This window comes from Leopardus geoffroyi, chromosome D2 (genome assembly GCF_018350155.1).
Source record: "Leopardus geoffroyi isolate Oge1 chromosome D2, O.geoffroyi_Oge1_pat1.0, whole genome shotgun sequence".
In the NCBI taxonomy this organism is placed as follows: domain Eukaryota; kingdom Metazoa; phylum Chordata; class Mammalia; order Carnivora; family Felidae; genus Leopardus; species Leopardus geoffroyi.
In genome coordinates, this window is record NC_059334.1 from 61,102,280 (window position 1) to 61,119,976 (window position 17,697).

The 17,697-nt window shown below is 53.7% G+C and overlaps 2 protein-coding genes across 3 annotated transcripts; one reads left to right on the forward strand and one right to left on the reverse strand.

The window, feature by feature from the left end:
* The first annotated feature begins 1,508 nt into the window (after positions 1 to 1,508).
* Positions 1,509 to 4,991, forward strand: ELOVL3 (ELOVL fatty acid elongase 3). Its single transcript, XM_045438683.1, has 4 exons — positions 1,509 to 1,829; positions 2,816 to 2,947; positions 3,830 to 3,981; positions 4,236 to 4,991. Exons 1-4 carry the CDS (start codon positions 1,729 to 1,731, stop codon positions 4,661 to 4,663), a joined length of 813 nt encoding a protein of 270 aa, XP_045294639.1. The 5' UTR covers positions 1,509 to 1,728; the 3' UTR covers positions 4,664 to 4,991.
* A 602-nt stretch (positions 4,992 to 5,593) lies between these two features.
* On the reverse strand, positions 5,594 to 16,226 carry PITX3 (paired like homeodomain 3). 2 transcript variants are annotated; one of them, XM_045438682.1, is made up of 4 exons: positions 16,132 to 16,226; positions 7,428 to 7,557; positions 7,048 to 7,250; positions 5,594 to 6,525 (listed from the first exon to the last, which is right to left on the reverse strand). In XM_045438682.1, the coding sequence occupies exons 2-4, from the start codon at positions 7,543 to 7,545 to the stop codon at positions 5,938 to 5,940; spliced, it is 909 nt and encodes a 302-aa protein (XP_045294638.1). In that variant the 5' UTR covers positions 7,546 to 7,557; positions 16,132 to 16,226; the 3' UTR covers positions 5,594 to 5,937. The 2 variants fall into 2 exon arrangements, with proteins under 2 accessions (XP_045294638.1, XP_045294637.1); XM_045438681.1 differs by lacking the exon at positions 16,132 to 16,226 and adding an exon at positions 9,221 to 9,331.
* Positions 16,227 to 17,697: the final 1,471 nt, after the last annotated feature.

Here is a 17,697-nt window from a genome sequence, read left to right on the forward strand (position 1 = left end):
TGGATGAGGTTCAGAGAAGTGGAGCTGGGATTCCTACCTGGGTCCTCAGGCTCTAGTGTCTTTGGGCTTTATTGCACATAGCCATTTATAACCATATCCCCACGTAAAATATTTATATTTATGTCGCTTTGCTCTTGTTTTGCAAATAACCATCTTATCTCAAGCTGCCTTCAAGCCTTGTATTTCTCCCTCAGTTTCATAAAGCCTAAGAGAGAAATAAGGGACAGACAAGCAAGGCTCTAAAACCTTTAAAATATTTACTTCTTGGGACACCTGGGTGGCTCAGTCAGTTAAGCATCCAACTTCAGCTCAGGTCATGATCTCATGGTTGGTGGGTTCGAGCCCTACATCAGGCTCTGTGCTGAAAGCTCAGAGTCTGGAGCCTGCTTCAGATTCTGTCTCCCTCTCTGTTCTTCCCCAGCTCGTGCTCTATTTAAATAAATAAACGTTAAAAAGATTTTTGTTAATCTTTATTTATTTTTGAGAGGGAGAGAGGGAGAGAGAGAGCGCAAGTGGGGTAGCAATAGAGAGAGAGAGACACACACACAGAAGCCAAAGCAGGCTCCAGGCTCCGAGCTGTCAGCACAGAGCCTGACACCGGGCTTGAACTCACGAATGGCAAGATCATGACCTGAGCTGAAGTTGGACATTTAATCAACTGAGCCACTCAGGCACCCCACGTTAAAAATTTTTAAAAATATTTATTTCTTTGGTGCTAGGTAAAGGAAAAAATAGATTTGATTAGACAAACACAAACTCTGGGAGAGAATAGTAAGACAGTGAGGAGATGCACTGCATGTCTTCTTCCTATAAACCCTAGAAGGCTTCCAGGAAGCCTGAAGACAATAATCCCAGAAGCCCAGAGAGTGACCCCATTTCCTCTCAAGGTTATTACAGGGTTTCAAGCTGGAGCAGTTAGGGAATTCAGGAAACTGTAAAGAAACCACAACAGCCTCAACAACCATCTCCCCAAACACCAACATCAACAACCTCAACAATAAAACTTACTAACATCCGTCTCCTTCCCGCCCACAACCACAGACCTGAAGGCGGGTAGATGGGACTATTGGGGACTGATCCTCATTCGGGGTTTGGGTTTCCCACGGTCTCAGGGAGGTGGAAAACTGACACCCTTATGCCTGAATGCATGCACCAGAGGCTGAGGACACCCTCACTCTCCTCACTGCCAGGTAGGTCAGGATTGAAGAGAACTGAGGCAAAAGTTATGGTTGGCAGTGCCAGGGGGAGATTAGCCTGCCCAGATACTGGCCAGGCCGCAGGGGCTAAACCAAGCAGGTGAGGTTGGAGGTGTGGGAGAAAAGGGTGGGCGAGTGGGCGTGGCGGGAGCCCATGACAGGCACATATGGGGTGGGGCGTGAGAACACCTGGAGGGGAGGCTCCCTTGAGGATAACCAATCAGGAGCGGGTTGCGGCCCAGGGGCGGGACCGGGGGATATCTTAGTCAGGATTGGATAACGGCCTGGCGCTGGGAGGGGCCTCGCGCCGCCTGCGCCCGCCGCTTTGCAATCCGCTTCATATACTGCAGTGGTGGCTGTAGTGGAAGCTGGCTGATTGCGGCGCACGCCCCTGAATCTGACGCTCCTCGCTTGCCGCGGAGTTCCTTGAGTCCGGCGTGCATTTTGTCCTGCCCCAAGATCGCTCCATCCTCTGTCCCCTAACCTCTCACCTAGCTTCCGAAGCTCCGGACTTGGACGTCTGCTGAACGAAATGGTCACAGCTATGAATGTCTCGGACGAAATAAATCAGCTGTTCCAGCCTTACAACTTCGAGCTGTTCCAGGACATGAGGCCCTTTTTGGAGGAATACTGGTAAGACCTGGAGAAGGAGAAGGGCCGTGCCAAGGTCCTTACCTTGATGACTGCTATTTGGGGTGGGTTGGGGGTGAGGGAAGAGACACTTGAATGCCTGCAATGATTTTCTTAAAGAGCAAAGGTATCGGACTCCCCTGTAATGGCTCCATATCTGTTGTCCAAGTGCAGGGTTAGCACCTCAAAGAGATTAGATCTGGAAGAAAGAGAGAAAGAGGGAGAGAGAGACAGAAAGGGAGGGCGGGAGGGAGAATGGAAGAAAGAGGATGGGGTGAGGAACGTAGGAGGCAGAAACTGAGAGGACAGAGTATAGTGAGAAATGATCTCTGAGGAAGGGGGTTAATCTGAACTCCTACTCCTACTCCCACCCACCTTATAGACGGCTCTCTGTCCTTTGTGGCCATGTGTGCACACGTGCAGGCACAGTGCTGGTGCCCAGAGACAGTCTGCCCTTCAAATTATCATGTTGTTCCCCCAATGCTACATCGTCCCTGCTGTGGAGAAGGAGACACAGCCAGGGAGCTTTTGCAAGATTTCCCCAGGCTCTTTGGCTTTGCCCTGAAGCTCCTCAGAAGTGTTTTTGGGCTAATTTTGAGCTCCAGCTAATTTTCCATGACCCAACCAAGCAGACACTATTGCCACATTCTTCTTGCACCAGAGCCCTGGGTTTGTTCTAGGCATGGGCCAGCAGCCATCACCGATTCACAATTCCACCGAAAGAGTGATAACTACAGAAACCTTGGCCACGGCCCTTGCCCTGTGCTAGGTACTTTATATACCTTAGCACTGCCAGGAGAGGAGTGTTATTTCTCCTTTATAATAAGGAAACCGAGGCTCAGAGAACTAAATAGTTTTTCCAGTGTCACACAGCCAATAAATGACAGAGATGTGACTCCAACCCAGAGCACTCACCTTAAGAGATGGGTGGGTACTCCTCTAACGAGCACCCACCTGTAAGCCCATCCCCTCTGCCTTCTGCCTGCCAGGGCAACCTCATTCCCCATAGCTCTGGTCTACCTGCTGCTCATCTTTGTGGGGCAGAACTACATGAAGGCACGGAAGGGCTTCAACCTACAGGGGCCTCTGATCCTTTGGTCCTTCTGCCTTGCAATCTTCAGGTAAGACACCCCCCCCCCCACCTCCACTCCCTGCCTATCCTGTAGACCCTAGACCCTCATTTTATCCCTAAAAGCTTTCTAGAAACCCCAACTGAGTCAACTCCCTAAGTTGCCCTCTAACCCTCTCCCTAACCCATTCCCTCAGCTCCAGCCCCCTCCCTGGCTTCCACCCACCCACCCACCCACTCGTATTACCCTGTTTTCCTTCTCCCTCTCTCTCTCCCTTTTAAAATGTTTATTTATTTTTGAGAGACAGCGAGACAGCAGGGGAGGGACAGAGAGAGAGGATCTTCTGCATGGTCAGTGGAGACCCTGAAGCAGGGCTTGAACTCACGAACGGTGAGATCATGACCTGAGCAGAAGTCAGATGTTTAACCGATTGAGCCGCCCAGGTGCCTATACCCTGTTTTCCTTCTTCCCCAGGCCCCATACTGATAGCTTCTGCTCTATCTCATGAGAACTCTTGTGCTCATGGAGTCTGTGTACTTTTAACGAATTTGCCCAGCTTCTAATACTCTCAGCATCTAACACCCTCTCCCAAGACCTTCCAATAACTTCTCTAGCCCCTCCTTCCCATATTTCATCCCCGAAACTCCTTCTATCTCCTCCATCCTGTCACCCATCCCTACCCATCCCAAGAACCCTATTCCCTAACTCAACTTTCAGTCCAGTCCTCCAGCATTCCCTGGTCCTTCCCCTAGCCCTCATCTCCTCTAGATTACTGGTTGGATCCTGGCCCCAGATCTCAGAAGTTGTGATCCATTTCATTGGAAGTGGGGGAGAAGTGGTGGAGCTTGGGACAGTGATCTGCCAGGCCAAGGAGGAAGGGTGAATTGGTGTCTGGGGATGACCCTTACACCTTTTCCCTCTCTCCTATTTCAGTATCCTGGGGGCAGTGAGAACGTGGGGCTATATGGGGACCGTGCTACTTAGGGGCAGCCTAAAGCACACTGTTTGCTTCTCCGTCTTCACCCAAAATTCCGTAATCAAATTCTGGTCCTGCCTCTTTCTTCTCAGCAAGGTCATTGAACTTGGTGAGTGTCAAGGCTTTGTCTCTCTGGTGCCCGGTCAACTGCATCCCTCCTCAGTGCCCCCCACCCCATCACATGGAGAGTGCCTCCCCCCACCCCTGGGTCCTAACAACACCTCTTACCAAAGCCCCTCTTTAGATTATTTTCCACAAAGACCCCTCCCCATGCCCTGAGAATTCCCCCCATTCCCCTACAGCCAGTGTGGAGGGTGGTTCCAGCACTGGGTGGTATGCCAGCTATGACTCCCCATCTCCCAGGAGACACGGCCTTCATCATCCTGCGTAAGCGGCCACTCATCTTTGTACACTGGTATCACCACAGCACAGTGCTAGTGTACACGAGCTTTGGATACAAGAACAAGGTGGCTGCAGGTGGCTGGTTCATGACCATGAACTACGGTGTGCATGCCATCATGTACATCTACTACACTCTGAGGGCTGCCAAAGTGAAGTCCCCCACGTGGTTACCCAAGCTCATCACCAGCCTGCAGATCCTGCAGATGTTTATGGGAACCATTGTCGGCATCCTAAGTTACATCTGGAGACAAGAACAGGGATGCCACACCACAACGGAACACTTCTTCTGGTCCCTCGTTTTGTACACGACCTATTTCATTCTCTTTGCCCATTACTTCCACCACACCTACATAACGCCCAAGGCCAAAGCCAAGACCAAGAGTCAGTGAAGGGCTGGAGAAAAAGGAGCCCCTGTCTCTCTCCCCACCAAGGCACTGAGGGGCTGAGCATAGGTTTGGGAGAATGATTAGGATGCCTTTCCTGCATGGTTTTCCCCATGGGATGTGTGCCCCAAGGTGGCAGGAAGTTGTGTCAGACAAGAAGTGTCAGCCCTGGGATGGGGTGCAATCTAGTACTTTGATGTTTCCATTTTTAATGTGAAGGCCAAGCAGGTCCTGGGTTGGGGGTAGGACTGAAGAGGATCCCCAGAACTGAGTTATTTATATTTCTATCCAGAAATCTTCTTCTTGCTCTATTTTTAATTAAAGATTTCAACACAATTTTGGGGGCTTTGGGATTTGGGGGAAGAGGAGGACTGCTGTGATGGGAGAGGGCTGCTGGCAAGCAGGATGATCACTGGGTGAAGAGATTAAGAAGGTGTGTGGAAGGATGAGAGGCTCACACACAGACACTCAAGAACCCTAGGCCTGGTAAGCACTTAATAAATATATGTCACAGACCAGAATTTTATTGCTATTAGAGGCCCAAGCCCCTCATAGGAACAGTGAGAAACAGGTGCAGAAAGGCGGAGTAACTTATCTAAGATCATAGGCTTCCTAAGTTGCAGAATTGATTCCTGCCAAGTAAGCGTTGGAGACCAGACCTCCCAGTTATCCGCCATGAGACCACCGGGTGGCGCCGCAGCACCAACTTTGGCCAACGCCAGCCAAGTTGCTGGCCCCTAAGCCACACTCAACAAACGCGCATGCAGGTGCGCTCCGTGGGTCCAGGAATCCCCCAGCTTTTCCATCCTGGTGTTGGGAGCTGAGGGGGTACTGAAGCCCTAGAAGCCCCGGCCCTTCTTTCCTGCACACCCAGCTCTCCTTTAGAAATGGGAGAGCTTGAGGGGAGGGGGCTGAATCGCAACTCTGAATCATCAGGCCTTTGGCAGTCCGCGCACGTTTATTTCATTAATCTTTGAAAATGAGGAGAGGAGTCTGAAGAAGGCGGGGTGGGCCAAGGGTCAGTTGGCCCCTGGGGAACTGGTCCCTTTTCCTGGCCTTAGTCCCAGGGGCGCGGACTGTGTGTAGGGTCCAGTCCACCCCTCAGGGTCGGCGGTGGGGGAAGTCTGTCTCCTGAGCCGGCCGCCTCCCCCCCACCCCTCAGCTGCCCCAGCACCCCTCTCAGACCCCGGGGCAGGGGCAAGCCAGTCTAGACGACCCCAGTCCGGGGAGGCTGTGAATTATCGACCCCGCCCTCGGGGATGGTCGACGGACCGGGCCATTCATACGGGCCGTTCCACGGCGTACTGGCACGGACTGAGGTTGGCGGCCGGGGGCGGCCCGGGCACGGCGGGGTAGCTGAAAGAGGCGTGTTGTTTGGCCTTGAGCCTCAGGCTGGCCAGACTCGAGTTACACGGGTCCCGATATACGTAGGGGGAGGAGGCGGCTGCAGCAGCGGCTGCGGCGGCCGAGGCGTAAGGGCAGGATACTGCCCCGGAGGACACTGCGGCCGGAGCCAGCCCGGGGGGCCCCCCGCCCAGGCCCTGCAGGGCCCCGGGCCCTGGCACGGTGCCCGGGGCGGCCGCGGCCGAGGGCACCATGGAGGCGGCGATGGAGCTGGGTGGCGAGAAGACGGGCTGCGATGCCAGAGGCCCCACATTGACCGAGTTGAAGGCGAACGGGAAGGTCTTGGCAGCGAGCGGCGGGCCGAGAGCCTTTGGTGGCCAATTGCCGTACGAGTAGCCGGGGTACACCTCCTCGTAGGGCGGCACCAGCCCCCCGAGCGGCGCGGCGAAGCCGCCCTTGCATAGCTCCGCCTGCTGGCTGCGCTCGCGCTTCCGCCACTTGGCGCGCCGGTTCTTGAACCACACCTGCGGGAATGCGAGAAAGACTGTCAGAGCAGCAGCCGGGCGGAGACCCGGGTTCGGGCAGGGGCAGGGCGGAAGATGAACGAGACAGAAGTGGCTAGAGACGGGATTGGGCAGCCAGGCCGGGGGCAGGGGCAGCGCACCGCGTAAAGGGGCTGAGAACAGTTGTGGGCGGCAAGATTGGGTCAGGGGGGGCATGGTCTGGAGGGTCCTGTAGGATGGGGTCAAGGAGGGGTGAAGAAGAGAACGAGAGACAGTGCCGGAAGAGAAGAAACGCGCGGCCTGGAGCGACAGGGTGGAGTCAGAGCAGAGGCCAGAGGCTGGTTCTAAGGAGGCGGTGCGGGGCAGCAGGCGGAGGTCTCCGCACGTTAGGTGTTGGGCCGAGGGTGGGCAGTCAGGGCAGAGGCACAGGCTGCTGGCTCCAGGGCTACTCGCTGAGCGGCAGACTAGAGGGAGGCCCGGGCCGGGGACTGGGCGGGGGGAGGGGGCGGTGCCGGGAAGGTTGCAGGTCTGAGAGGACCTTACCCGCACGCGGGCCTCGGTGAGGTTGGTCCACACGGCGATCTCTTCGCGCGTACTCATGTCGGGGTAGCGGTTCCTCTGGAAGGTCGCCTCCAGTTCCTGTAACTGCTGGCTGGTGAAGTGGGTGCGCTGCCGCCGCTGCTTCTTCTTCAGGGAGCCGTCTTCCGGGGAGCCTCCGGGCAGCGAAGCCGAGGCCTTCTCCGAGTCTGGGGGCCGAGATGGGGGCAGGTCACTGGACGCCCAGGCCTGCGCGAGCTCTGCGGCTCCCAGACCTCCTCCACCGAGCCTTCACTCCCACCCTGCCTTCCACTCCCAGGACCCCTCGCCTCCGCAAGAGGGATTGAGCTGCTATCTCCCCTACTCCCAGTAGGGGGTGCGCTCACCGCTGTGCTCTTGGCCCTTGCAGCCGTGTTCTGGGAGTGGAGGGTGGGGAGTGCCCGCATCTGACAGCGAGAGGGCCGGGCTCCGGGCCTCCGCCTCGCTGAGCAGGCCGAACTCCATGGAGGGAGGACTCTGGAAAGGAGAGAAGACACAGAGCAGGTTGATGGGGCTAACATCTCACAGTTATCCCGTTCCCAGTAGTGTTTCCCCTCAAGTTCACTGTCCCCTTTCTCAGCCACCGATATAAGCTACTCTCGTGTGCCTACCCTAGGATAGAATGGGGAAACAGTAGCCTAAGGGGGAGAAGGTGTATACCCAGAAGTTGCATGCACAGATATGCACACCAAACTGTTTTGTTCACTGATGGGCACCGAAAACTCTGCCTGGTGCACAGTTGCTGTTCAATAGATACTTATCAAGTTAATGAAAACTACACTATTGCACACCACATACTGTATACCACAACCTCAAAAACTTCAGTTCCCTTTCGCATGTATGTCCAGTATCCCCACAAACTCATACATGCCCCTCAGCTAACATGAGACACTACCTGAACCTCTGTTATTCACTCTTCAGTGGGACAGGTTTGATTCTGAACGAGGTCCAATATGTCTCACACAAGGAAAATTACTGCTATTATTTATGAGTACTTACTATGTGCCTTTACTTCATTATCTCTCTTCTCACAAGAATGCATCGATATTAAGTATTATCACCCTTGTTCCAGTGAGGAAACTGAGACTTGAAGCCACCACTAAGGTCACAGAGCTCATACGTGGTGGAACTGGGATCTGAACCAGATCTGGGAAACTCCTCAGCTAATGCTTTTTCTTCATTTGCTTTTTCAAATTGTGTTCCAAACCCCCTCAGGGACTGGAACTTGGGACTAGCCTCAGGGATAGAGCTCTAGCCTGGCCTGGCTTGGATCTGCTTCAACTAGGGCAGTCTTGCTTTTGCCTGTTTTGTTTATCCTTTCTAGAGAGATAGCATTTGAAGAAAGGGTTCCAGGATCAGAAATAAGTTTGAAAATCCCTGGGCATTCTTGCCTTGTCTGCTTCTGTGCCTACCTGGACACCTATCACACCCTTACCAGTTCTACTCATGCCAGTCTCTACCAGCACTCCCCACCCTCAGCAGTAGATGTGGGCTTCTTAAGGTCATATTCCCACCCTTACTGCCTATCCCAAACCTCTCCTGACTTTGCCCGGGAGACTGCCTGGGTCTCTCTCCAAGTCTCCCCTGCAGGGTCCTCTTTCCTGCTGGCTCTTCCAAGTCCCCTCTGGTGGGATGAGGAGAAAGGAGCACTAGTGAGGTTCAAGAACTCTGGATGCCTCTTAGAGGAGAACCAAAGAAGGCTAGGGACAGAGGAGCAGGATGAAGAGCTAGCTGGGTAGGAGGGGTCCATCTGCCTCCCCATTAACAAGGACTTAATGCAGGCTGTGCAAGGTGGCATTAATGTGGCGGATTAGCCTAGATTGAGATGTGTGTCACTTGGCTGCTCTGAATTTATTAGGAGCCTTTCTCAGGGAGGCACAGATGGGCAGCAGCCTTTATTTGCACATGGTAATGCCCCCATCAACCAGCTGAGAGATGACAGCTGCCCCCCCCCCCCCACCTCTCAAGCGAGATTGGGCATGGGACAGAGGTCAAGGCAGGAGGTTGAGAAGCAGTCCCCATTCTGTCCGCAGGCAGAGGGGTCTAGACCTTGGACCTTTTCCTAGGGTTGGAGAGGTAGGACTAAAGGGGAACTCGGGAAGGAGAGACATCAGGTTCGGGGTGGGTGTGCTCAGCTTACCTCCCCTTCCAGATCTGCAGTCAGGAATCAGGCTTGGGGCTGCCCCAGTGATGGTCTGATAGAAGGGAAATGCCCTTGGGTGGGGCCTCTGGCAGCCTTGACTGGTAGTTCTTCCCAAATAGCTCAAAAGGCTTAGAACTGGGAGCTGGAAAAGGGGTGTTCTGAAGTCTCCTTTTACTTCATATCCAAGATGCTCTCGAAATGCAAACCATGCCCCTGACTTCTCCGGAGGCCACGGGAGCAACACCACTGGGAAAAGAGGGATAACTGGGTTCGCCTGAAGGGAAAGCTAAATCCCACGGTGCCATTTGTCCTTCCAGTCTGCTTTGGCTCCAGACTTCCACTATTCCAAACTCCCCTTCCCCCAGCATTCCATACCTGTGTCTTGGTTTCACCCTCTATTGCAGCAGAGGGAGGCAGGGTGAGGAGAGACAAGGGCCAAAGTAAAAGACGAGGCCGAGAAAGTGGACTTCAGGCTGTGTGTTCCCAGAGACAGACAGACACACATGCAGACACACATGGGCCTCCACTCAGACAAAATAAGCACTTGGACTTGGAGCTAGAGGCATACAAACACATACTCTCCCACACATGTGCTCCCACATTCAGGCAGACAGACCCACACCGTCACACAGTCTCCTCTCTCTGTGACAGGGACAGCTGCCTTGGCTGTTTTGGAGCTAGCTGTTACCCTCCCCCCTTCCTGGCCCCTCTGAACCTCAGCTCTCAGTCCCAGGAACTAAGGACTCTATGGGGGAGGAGGAGGCCAAAGGGGCCAGGGGAGTGCTCTATACTCAGTGGTTGCTGGGGGAGAGCCTGTTTGGTTGGGTGGGGAGAAGTCTGAATAAGAGGATGGCTTGGGGGAAGAGGGCAGAAATTGTCCAGCTCCCACCTAGGAAAGTGATTTGGTATAGCCGGAAGAAATTAGGTTTGGAGACAAAGATCTGGGTTCATGTCCTGGCTCCCCAACTTCCTAGCTATGTGTTCTTTACCTCTCTGGACATATTTTTTCCATCTCTAAAAGGGAAAACATAATTCCTTCCCTACCTACCTCTAGTATTGTTATAGGGTTAAAATAAAACTTGATGTAAAAATAAGTGGGGGTAAAACTCTATCCAAGTTGCTTTCCCCTCCCTCCTTACTCATTGAACAGATGTTTATTTGGCACCTCTATGAGCTGGGCACTGAGTAAGGCACTGAGGCTAGAGTGGTAAGATCTCATCCTCACATCTGCCCTTGCTTGAGTTCACCTTCCTAGACCCTGAATCTCCCAGTGAAGAATTTCTCTATTGAATAAAGGTAAGTATGCAGCATTTGAGAGTGGAATGCAAAGGTGTATTGTGAATACTCTACCCTACACGTAAGGGAGGGCCCAGTCACTAAGGTAACAACAAAATGGACAGAATAACCCAAGCTAAGAGGCACTTTGGGGATCAGGGACTGGTAAAAGAAAGAAGGAAGCTTTCAGGCTCTTGACTGGGGTAGTAACAGTGGGAAGGGCGTGATGAGGCTGAGAAGGGCCTTGCCTGTGAAACTGAAAAGGCAAGAACACCACAGTCAGGCAGGCAACAGAGAGATAAAGGGTGGGGGCACAGGCCCCTAGCTGACTCGTGGCTGGGTGGGCTAGCCAGGCAGAGGCGGGGGGCGCCAAGCTGTTGTCTGAGCTGGAGACAGGCTGGCTGAGGATTAAGCTCCCCCAAACTGTTGGAGGTCAGGAAGCTGGGGAGTTGGGACTGAGGCCAGGGGCTTCGCCTCACTCAGTGGACAGGGACAAGCAGTAAGTCTGGAAGCTGCAGGATTGGTTGACGCTGGTAGGAAATACCAGGCAGGGCCAAAGAGAGTCAGGATTTAACGGTGGTGCTGAGTCCAGTTCTGGGAGGGGCTGCCTGTCCCCCATCCAGCCTTCCTGACACACCCTGCTGGGGATGCACGGGCAAGGCTCCGTGGGGTCAGGGTGAAAATCCTAGCCCAGGGAAGAAGAAAGGGCCTGCAGGCGCACTCTGATTCTGAGGTACAGGCTGCCTACATGGAATTACAGGAAGCCTATCATGGACTGCAGCAAGAACAAAATATTCAAGGTATATTAAGGTGGAGAGCAGAGGTCATCACAGGCCAGAGAGTTCACAGTAGGGAGGCCATGGCTTCCAAGAGACCCAAGCTCATGGCAAGAAGGCAAATGCCATGTGTGCCCACTTTTGTCCTGACGCCAACGGGAGAAACCAGGACTACAGCCAGAGAGCTCCCAAGTAGTTGAAATAATAATGCCTAAGCAGAAGGTATACCCTAGAACTGAGATGGGAGAAAACCACTGAATGAAGAGGAAGATGGAGGGGATAGAGTTGGGGTGCTGTGGCTCTGCTCAGCAAATAGCAGGTTGGCAACAGAGTATAAACCAGGGCCCTTAACTAGCATGGAGCCCACCTAGAAACCTGGATCTGAAGTGAGGCCCTTAAGTTCATCAGGGATGCTGAACTCCCAAACCGTCTGGTTTGCCGAACTGCGGTGAGCAAATGGGAGCAAACGAAGACAGCTGTGGACGAGTCTCACAGCCCCACGAAGAAACCCTAAGACTCAAGTGGAGGCAGCAATGATTTGATGTGGTTAATTTATCAAGGGGTAAGTTAAGGATCAGAGAAATGGGCCCCCACACCCACTCTTCCCCTTTCTTCTTTCCTTCAGCAAATGTTAGGTGCTAAGACAAATCCCTAAGAATGGTAAGGCACAGAGCCTAACTTCTAGGAGCCTGTACAGTCTGGGGAGGCAAACAGGATGGACGATGATAGGCTGAATGGGACTAATATTCACATTGTGGGGGATCAAAGAGATGGAATCCCATGTAAGGTATCAGGTTTTGGGGCTCAGAGAAGGTAGCACATGGCAGAGCTGGGAACTGGGGAGGTAAAGGAGCAGAGGCTTCTAAATAACACAGCAGGATTGGGAATGAGCTGGCAGGTTCAGAGGGCAACAGGCAGCCTAATGTGGCCAGGGTCTCAGTGTGGGCCATGGGAGATCATCAGAGAAAAACAGGTCGGGGGGACTCCAATGAAGGACAAGGGATGGTGCTTCAGGTTTGATAGAGTCTAGGCTAGAGCATCTCCAGCTTTTCCATCAAAACCCCCTAAGACCAGTAAGAGAGAACATGACTCTGGGAAACTGGGAGCACAACCTCAAACATCTGCCACCAATATGGAACTTCTTTGAGATCTCCAACCTTATGGTAAAAATTGAAGCAAATTTTGCATTCTGTTCCATACTTAAATTATATTTGTCTTAATATAAAATAATGTTTTCTCTCCAAATCTCCACGTGACATCTTCAAGTGACATCACACACCAGGAAGATGGGCCATGTTTATCTTGCAGCGTCATGCCCCTTCCACTCCTGTCCTGCCCTCTCCCCCATCCCCCCTTTGAGAAGCAGTGCTCCAAGCAATGGGAGTCACTGGAAGCTTGCAGGCAGGGGAGAGACATAAGAGCAGCCTCTCTGAGACCTTTATTTGGCTGTGGTGAACAGAATGGATTGAGCAGGGGAAAGGTGGGAAAGGGGCACTTAACTAAAGTGTAAAGAAGGCCCCAGGGAGGGCAATGGAAAAGGAGTGGAGAGAGTTTTGAAAGCAGCTCTCACTTACCCCACTGCCTTTCTGTCCCTATCACTCTCCTCATGGGTCCCTGGTCCATGACCATGGACTAGACACTCCAGATGATCCCAAAGCTCAGGACCTAATGGATCTTTCAGGTTAGCTTCCTTCTTCCTCCCCACCCTCTAGGACTCATCATTTAGAATGAATGGAGAAAAAAAGATTTGGGTGGCTCTGTCCCTTTCTCATGCCTATCCTCAGCTCAGTTCCAGCCTGTTCCCCTCTGCCCTCCTGGATCTGGGTCCTGGGCTCATATTCACAGCCTTGAAGAGGAGGCAGGCAGGGATCGGATCAGATTAGTGGAAGAGTTGAGCATTTGTGGAGCTCCCTAGAACTCTTCTTGGAGAGGAGCAGGGGTAAATGGCTGGCATCAGAAGCTTGGGATAGGGTGTTCCATCTGTCATTGAGAATCTTCCTGTGACTGGATCAGATGCTACCAGGCTGCTCTAGGACTTGAGACCCCATCCTTCCAAACAAAGATTCTGTGGTTACAGGGGACCTACAGTTTGGGCATAATAATAACAATAATGCTTCTTATTTCTGTGGTGCTTCTCCATTTGCAAAGGGCTTTCAAATACATGATTTCATAGAACTCTTAAAACCACCTTGAGTGTCAGGAATGTGCATTCTCATTTCACCTCTAAGATGAATTTGTACAAGGTTACACAGATTGAAGAGATTTGAATCCAGTTCTCCTAAAACCAGAGTCTGAGTTCTTTCCACGCCTTGCCCCCTCCGCTCCAGCAACCATTTGTCCTCTGACATGCACTGATCCTCCCAAGCCCTGAAGGATTCCATTTCTACTTCCTGCCTCTACCTCCTTTCTGGAAATGAGCTTTGGAAGTTTGCTGCCCACTGTGTGCCAAGGAACATTTTCCTATTCATCCTGAGCTTGCATCACTCCGGTTCTATGAGGCCCCCTCATCTCCCATTTCAGGATTTGGGGAGCAAACAAATCTTCTGCTTATCTAGGCCTTTCATTATTTGTGGATTTCCATCCTATTTCACCTTCCAGAGGCCTAAACTTTGAAGTTTGCTCTCTCTAGCAGCCCCTTGCTCCCCATTCTGTGAATCATTCTCTGATCCTTCTCTAGGTCCATGACATTCTCCATAAGAGCCAGTGACCAGGCATGCACTCAACTACATGGTTTTATGAAAGGATGGGAGAAAGTTCTATTTTTTGTTTCTACTCATCTTCATTATAATGGTATTGCTTTTTGGCCTTTTTGGCAAATGCAGAACTTTAGGCTAAGGTCTTCAGGGAACCATCTCTAATGCCTTCCCTATTCCTTTCCTGACTTTGAAAATGAAGTGCCTTTCATTTTCAGTGATTTTTCACAGGTGATGGGAGCACAAGCCCCTGAAAAAGGTATCAGAATATAGTGGGAGTAATTGGGGTGTTTCTTTATATTTATCAAAAGCGGGCAAGGGATAAAAAAAAGGTTGAGAAACAATGGTCTAGCCAGTGATAAGCAAACTTTAAAATTGAGGAATGAAGGTGGTAGTGTGGGGCGTATATATTATATTGTCATTCATGGATGGTGGGTGAGAGAGGTTGAGACCCACTTGTTTAGGCTACTCATTGCTAAACACATCGCTTTGCACCTATCCCACGAAAACTCAGTCCCTAGATGGCTTGCTCTGCTGACTTACACAGACAGGGAAAGTTCTCTCTTCTCTGTTCCCTTTAGCTTAACTAGGCTCTGGTTAAAGAGTTGGGGTCAGGGTGGGTGATCACTGTATGGGTCCAAAGGAATTAAGGCCCTTCCCCAACTGCAGATAAAACAAAAGCGACAGTTGGGTGGGCCTGAGACATCCTTCCCCACCAGACTCGGAGGGCCATATAGGCCCCATGTTGACCCCAGAGTCTGCATTCCTTCCTTCTTCCTCTCAGCCACCAGGGTGCTGTTGGGATTGGTGGGGCTGAGAGAGCCAAAAGGGAGACAAAACCACAGAGTTTGCTTTGCTAAAGGGCTGCAGTTTTCTCTTCAGGCCTGGGCTTCTGCCCCTTGCAGGGAAGGAGTCTTTAGCCTGCTGACACCCAGGTAGGAAGCTGGGGCTGTCTGGTCAGCTGTATTGGAATTAGGAGTTGACTCTGAGTTTGTGAGGGAACTGAAGCTGTCAGGGGGGCTTGTGCCGACTCCTCCTCACCCTCCTATTGCCCTTTGTGGTTCATTTTTTCCTTTCCTGGTCTAGCAATCCCACCATTGTCTTTCTCTCCTCAAATTTGGATTCTAGAAGTGCAGGGGGATGATGCTCAGATCTAGTCTGGGTTGGAGAGGGAAGGTCCCCCAACGCCACTCCACTCCAAGGCCAGGCCTTTGCTCTCACTCCCTGCTCCCTGTCCCCCTCCCCGCCTCCGCAGCCCCTAGGGGCAGAAACTAGTTTGCGAAGTGTGAGCTGGGATTTGAGGCGACCCACCACAGCGAACCCCACTGCACAGGCAGCAGCTGAGCAAGGCGCGGCCGGGTAGATGGACATGCCACTCGGCCAGGGACATTCTGTCCGCCCCTGCCGGACACAGTGCCTGCTCCGGAGAGACCCACCTCGCCTCCCCGGACATTCTGTCCGCTCCGAGCCGCGCGCGCGGCGGACATTCCGTCCAATTCCATGTGGCTCCAGGCCGTAGCCCATCCGGGCCGTGACACCCCAAGCCCGACATGCCAGACCCGCCGGCTAGTCGCTCGGGCTGCCCAGCTTCGGCCCTGCCACCCGCACAGCGGCCATCTGACCCAGTCGCAGCCAGGCTCTCACAACACGGCTCCTATCCCGACTGCGAAGTGGCTGGGAAGAGAAGCGTGTACGACCAGACTCACTCCTGCTCCCAGCCCCTCAAGTCTGATCCCTGGGAGAGGGGCGTCCGGAGCCGTCAGCTGCCCCCACGCTGCGCGGCCGCCTCCAGCTCCCCCCGCTGGCCAGGGCCTCGGCAACCCTGTTTGCTCCCTGACCGCCTGCCCCGCGCCCCCGAATTCCAGGGCTCTTTCTGGTAATGATTTCCCGACTCCCTGCTTCGCGGAGCTCCGGTCCGGGCTTCTTGTCTCCGGCTTCCCTCCGGATCCCGAGTCTCCCTCTTCTCTGTCCCCCGAGTCCTGACGCTGAGTTTCCCTTTTCCTAAGTCCTGGCCCCGAGTCTACAGTACGCCCTCCCAGTCTAGACCCGTTCCCCAGGCACCGTTCCCCAGTTCAGCCACCCAGGTCCTGTTCTAGGGATCCTGAAGTTCGGCCGTGGCCCCTCGGCCTCATGAGCCCCTCTCCCCGCATGGTCAAGCACTCACAGTGAGTCCCGCAGCAGGCAGACTCCCGGCGGCGGCGGCGGCGGCGGCGGCAGTCTGGAGGGCAGGCAGGGGCCAGGGGCCGGGCACCCGGCCGGGGCGGGGGCCAACCCCCTGTGCCCGGACCGCCGCTCGGCTCCGGCGCTCCCGGACTCGCTGAGGGAGAGAGTGAGCCTCGCGGCTGACTGCCACCCCCCGCCGGCTCCCATTCACTTTATGGCAGCCCAGGGCGCCCCCAGCCCGCGGCTGCTAGCCTCGCGCCTCGGGCCCCGCCCCCTTCCAGCTGCGCCTCCCGGGCTCCACCCTTTCCAGCTGTGAATTTTCAGGCCCCGCCTTCGGGGGAGGGATCGGGCCGGCGCACCGCCAAGAAGCCCGCCCCCTGGCCAATCGGAGGCACTCCTCAGCATCTGGGCCACGCCCTTCCCCACGTGGCTGAAACCTCGCTGAGCCAGAACATTTTGGCAGAGCCAAGCGGGCGAGAGTAAAGTGGGGCCGGTGGCCCCGCGGAGTCGGGGCCCGCCGGCTGCGTAGTGGGGCCAGGCCGCTACTCTGAGCAATGTACAGTGGTGCCGGGGAATTGTACAGTGCAGCCGGGGCGCCAGGTGGGAGGGCGCACGGGCCGGGAGAGGCCACCGGGTTTCAGCGCTTGGTTGTCGCTCAAGTTTCGCTGATTTTCTCCACTTGTCGCTGTCTGTCTCCGCGCTTTTGTCTCTGCTCCAGTACTCCCATGTCTTGCCTTTCTTTCCTCTCCTTTCTCCTCCGCTGCTTTGCTCTTGCTGTTTGTCCCTCTCCTCCCTCCTCTGCCCCTTTGAAAGACTAATTTATCTTTCTCTGTGCTATTTTTCTTTACATCTTTCTTTTCTTCCTCTTCTCAGCTATTTCCTGTCCTGTCCCCCCACCTCTCCTCTTCTCCAAGTAAGGTGGCTTCGTTAAGAAAGCAGGGTTTGGAATGAGGCAAACCAAGGTGTCATTCTAACCCTGCCACCACCACCGAGTGTCCTTGGGCAAGTAACTTATCTACTACCCGCCTACTCCCGCCTACCCCTCAGAATTAAAGGAGGCTCTCACTGTAAGTTAGGGCCTGGGTGGTTCATCTGTTAGTCTACACCCTTGGCTTGCCCAGGCTATGTTCTCACAGGCTTGACAGGGCTAGCTTCTCCCAGGGTGATACCAGGTTCATCCTGTGGGCAAGATGTGGCCTTGATGCTTGCTAGATAGGGAGTTGCAAGGGACAGGACTGATGTGCCAAAGAACATGTGGAGTGAGGCTGGGTTGCTTGGGTGCCCCTGAGGGCCCTAGGCCTTATCATACAGTATGATCCTAAAATAAATCTGACCAGTCATGTCTCTGCCTAAAACTCTGCAATAGCTCCTGATTGTTAAGACAAAGTCTAAGCTCCCTAGTTTGGCATACAAGACTTTCAGGACCCGACCCTGCCTCCCCCTCCCACCCCACCCCAGTGCAAAAGGGTGTTTTTATTAAAGCATGGGGGCAGGACCCATGGGCAGGAAGAGCTGCCTGGACCTGACCTTGTCTAAATCTCCAATCTCCTAGTGGTTTCCTGCATAC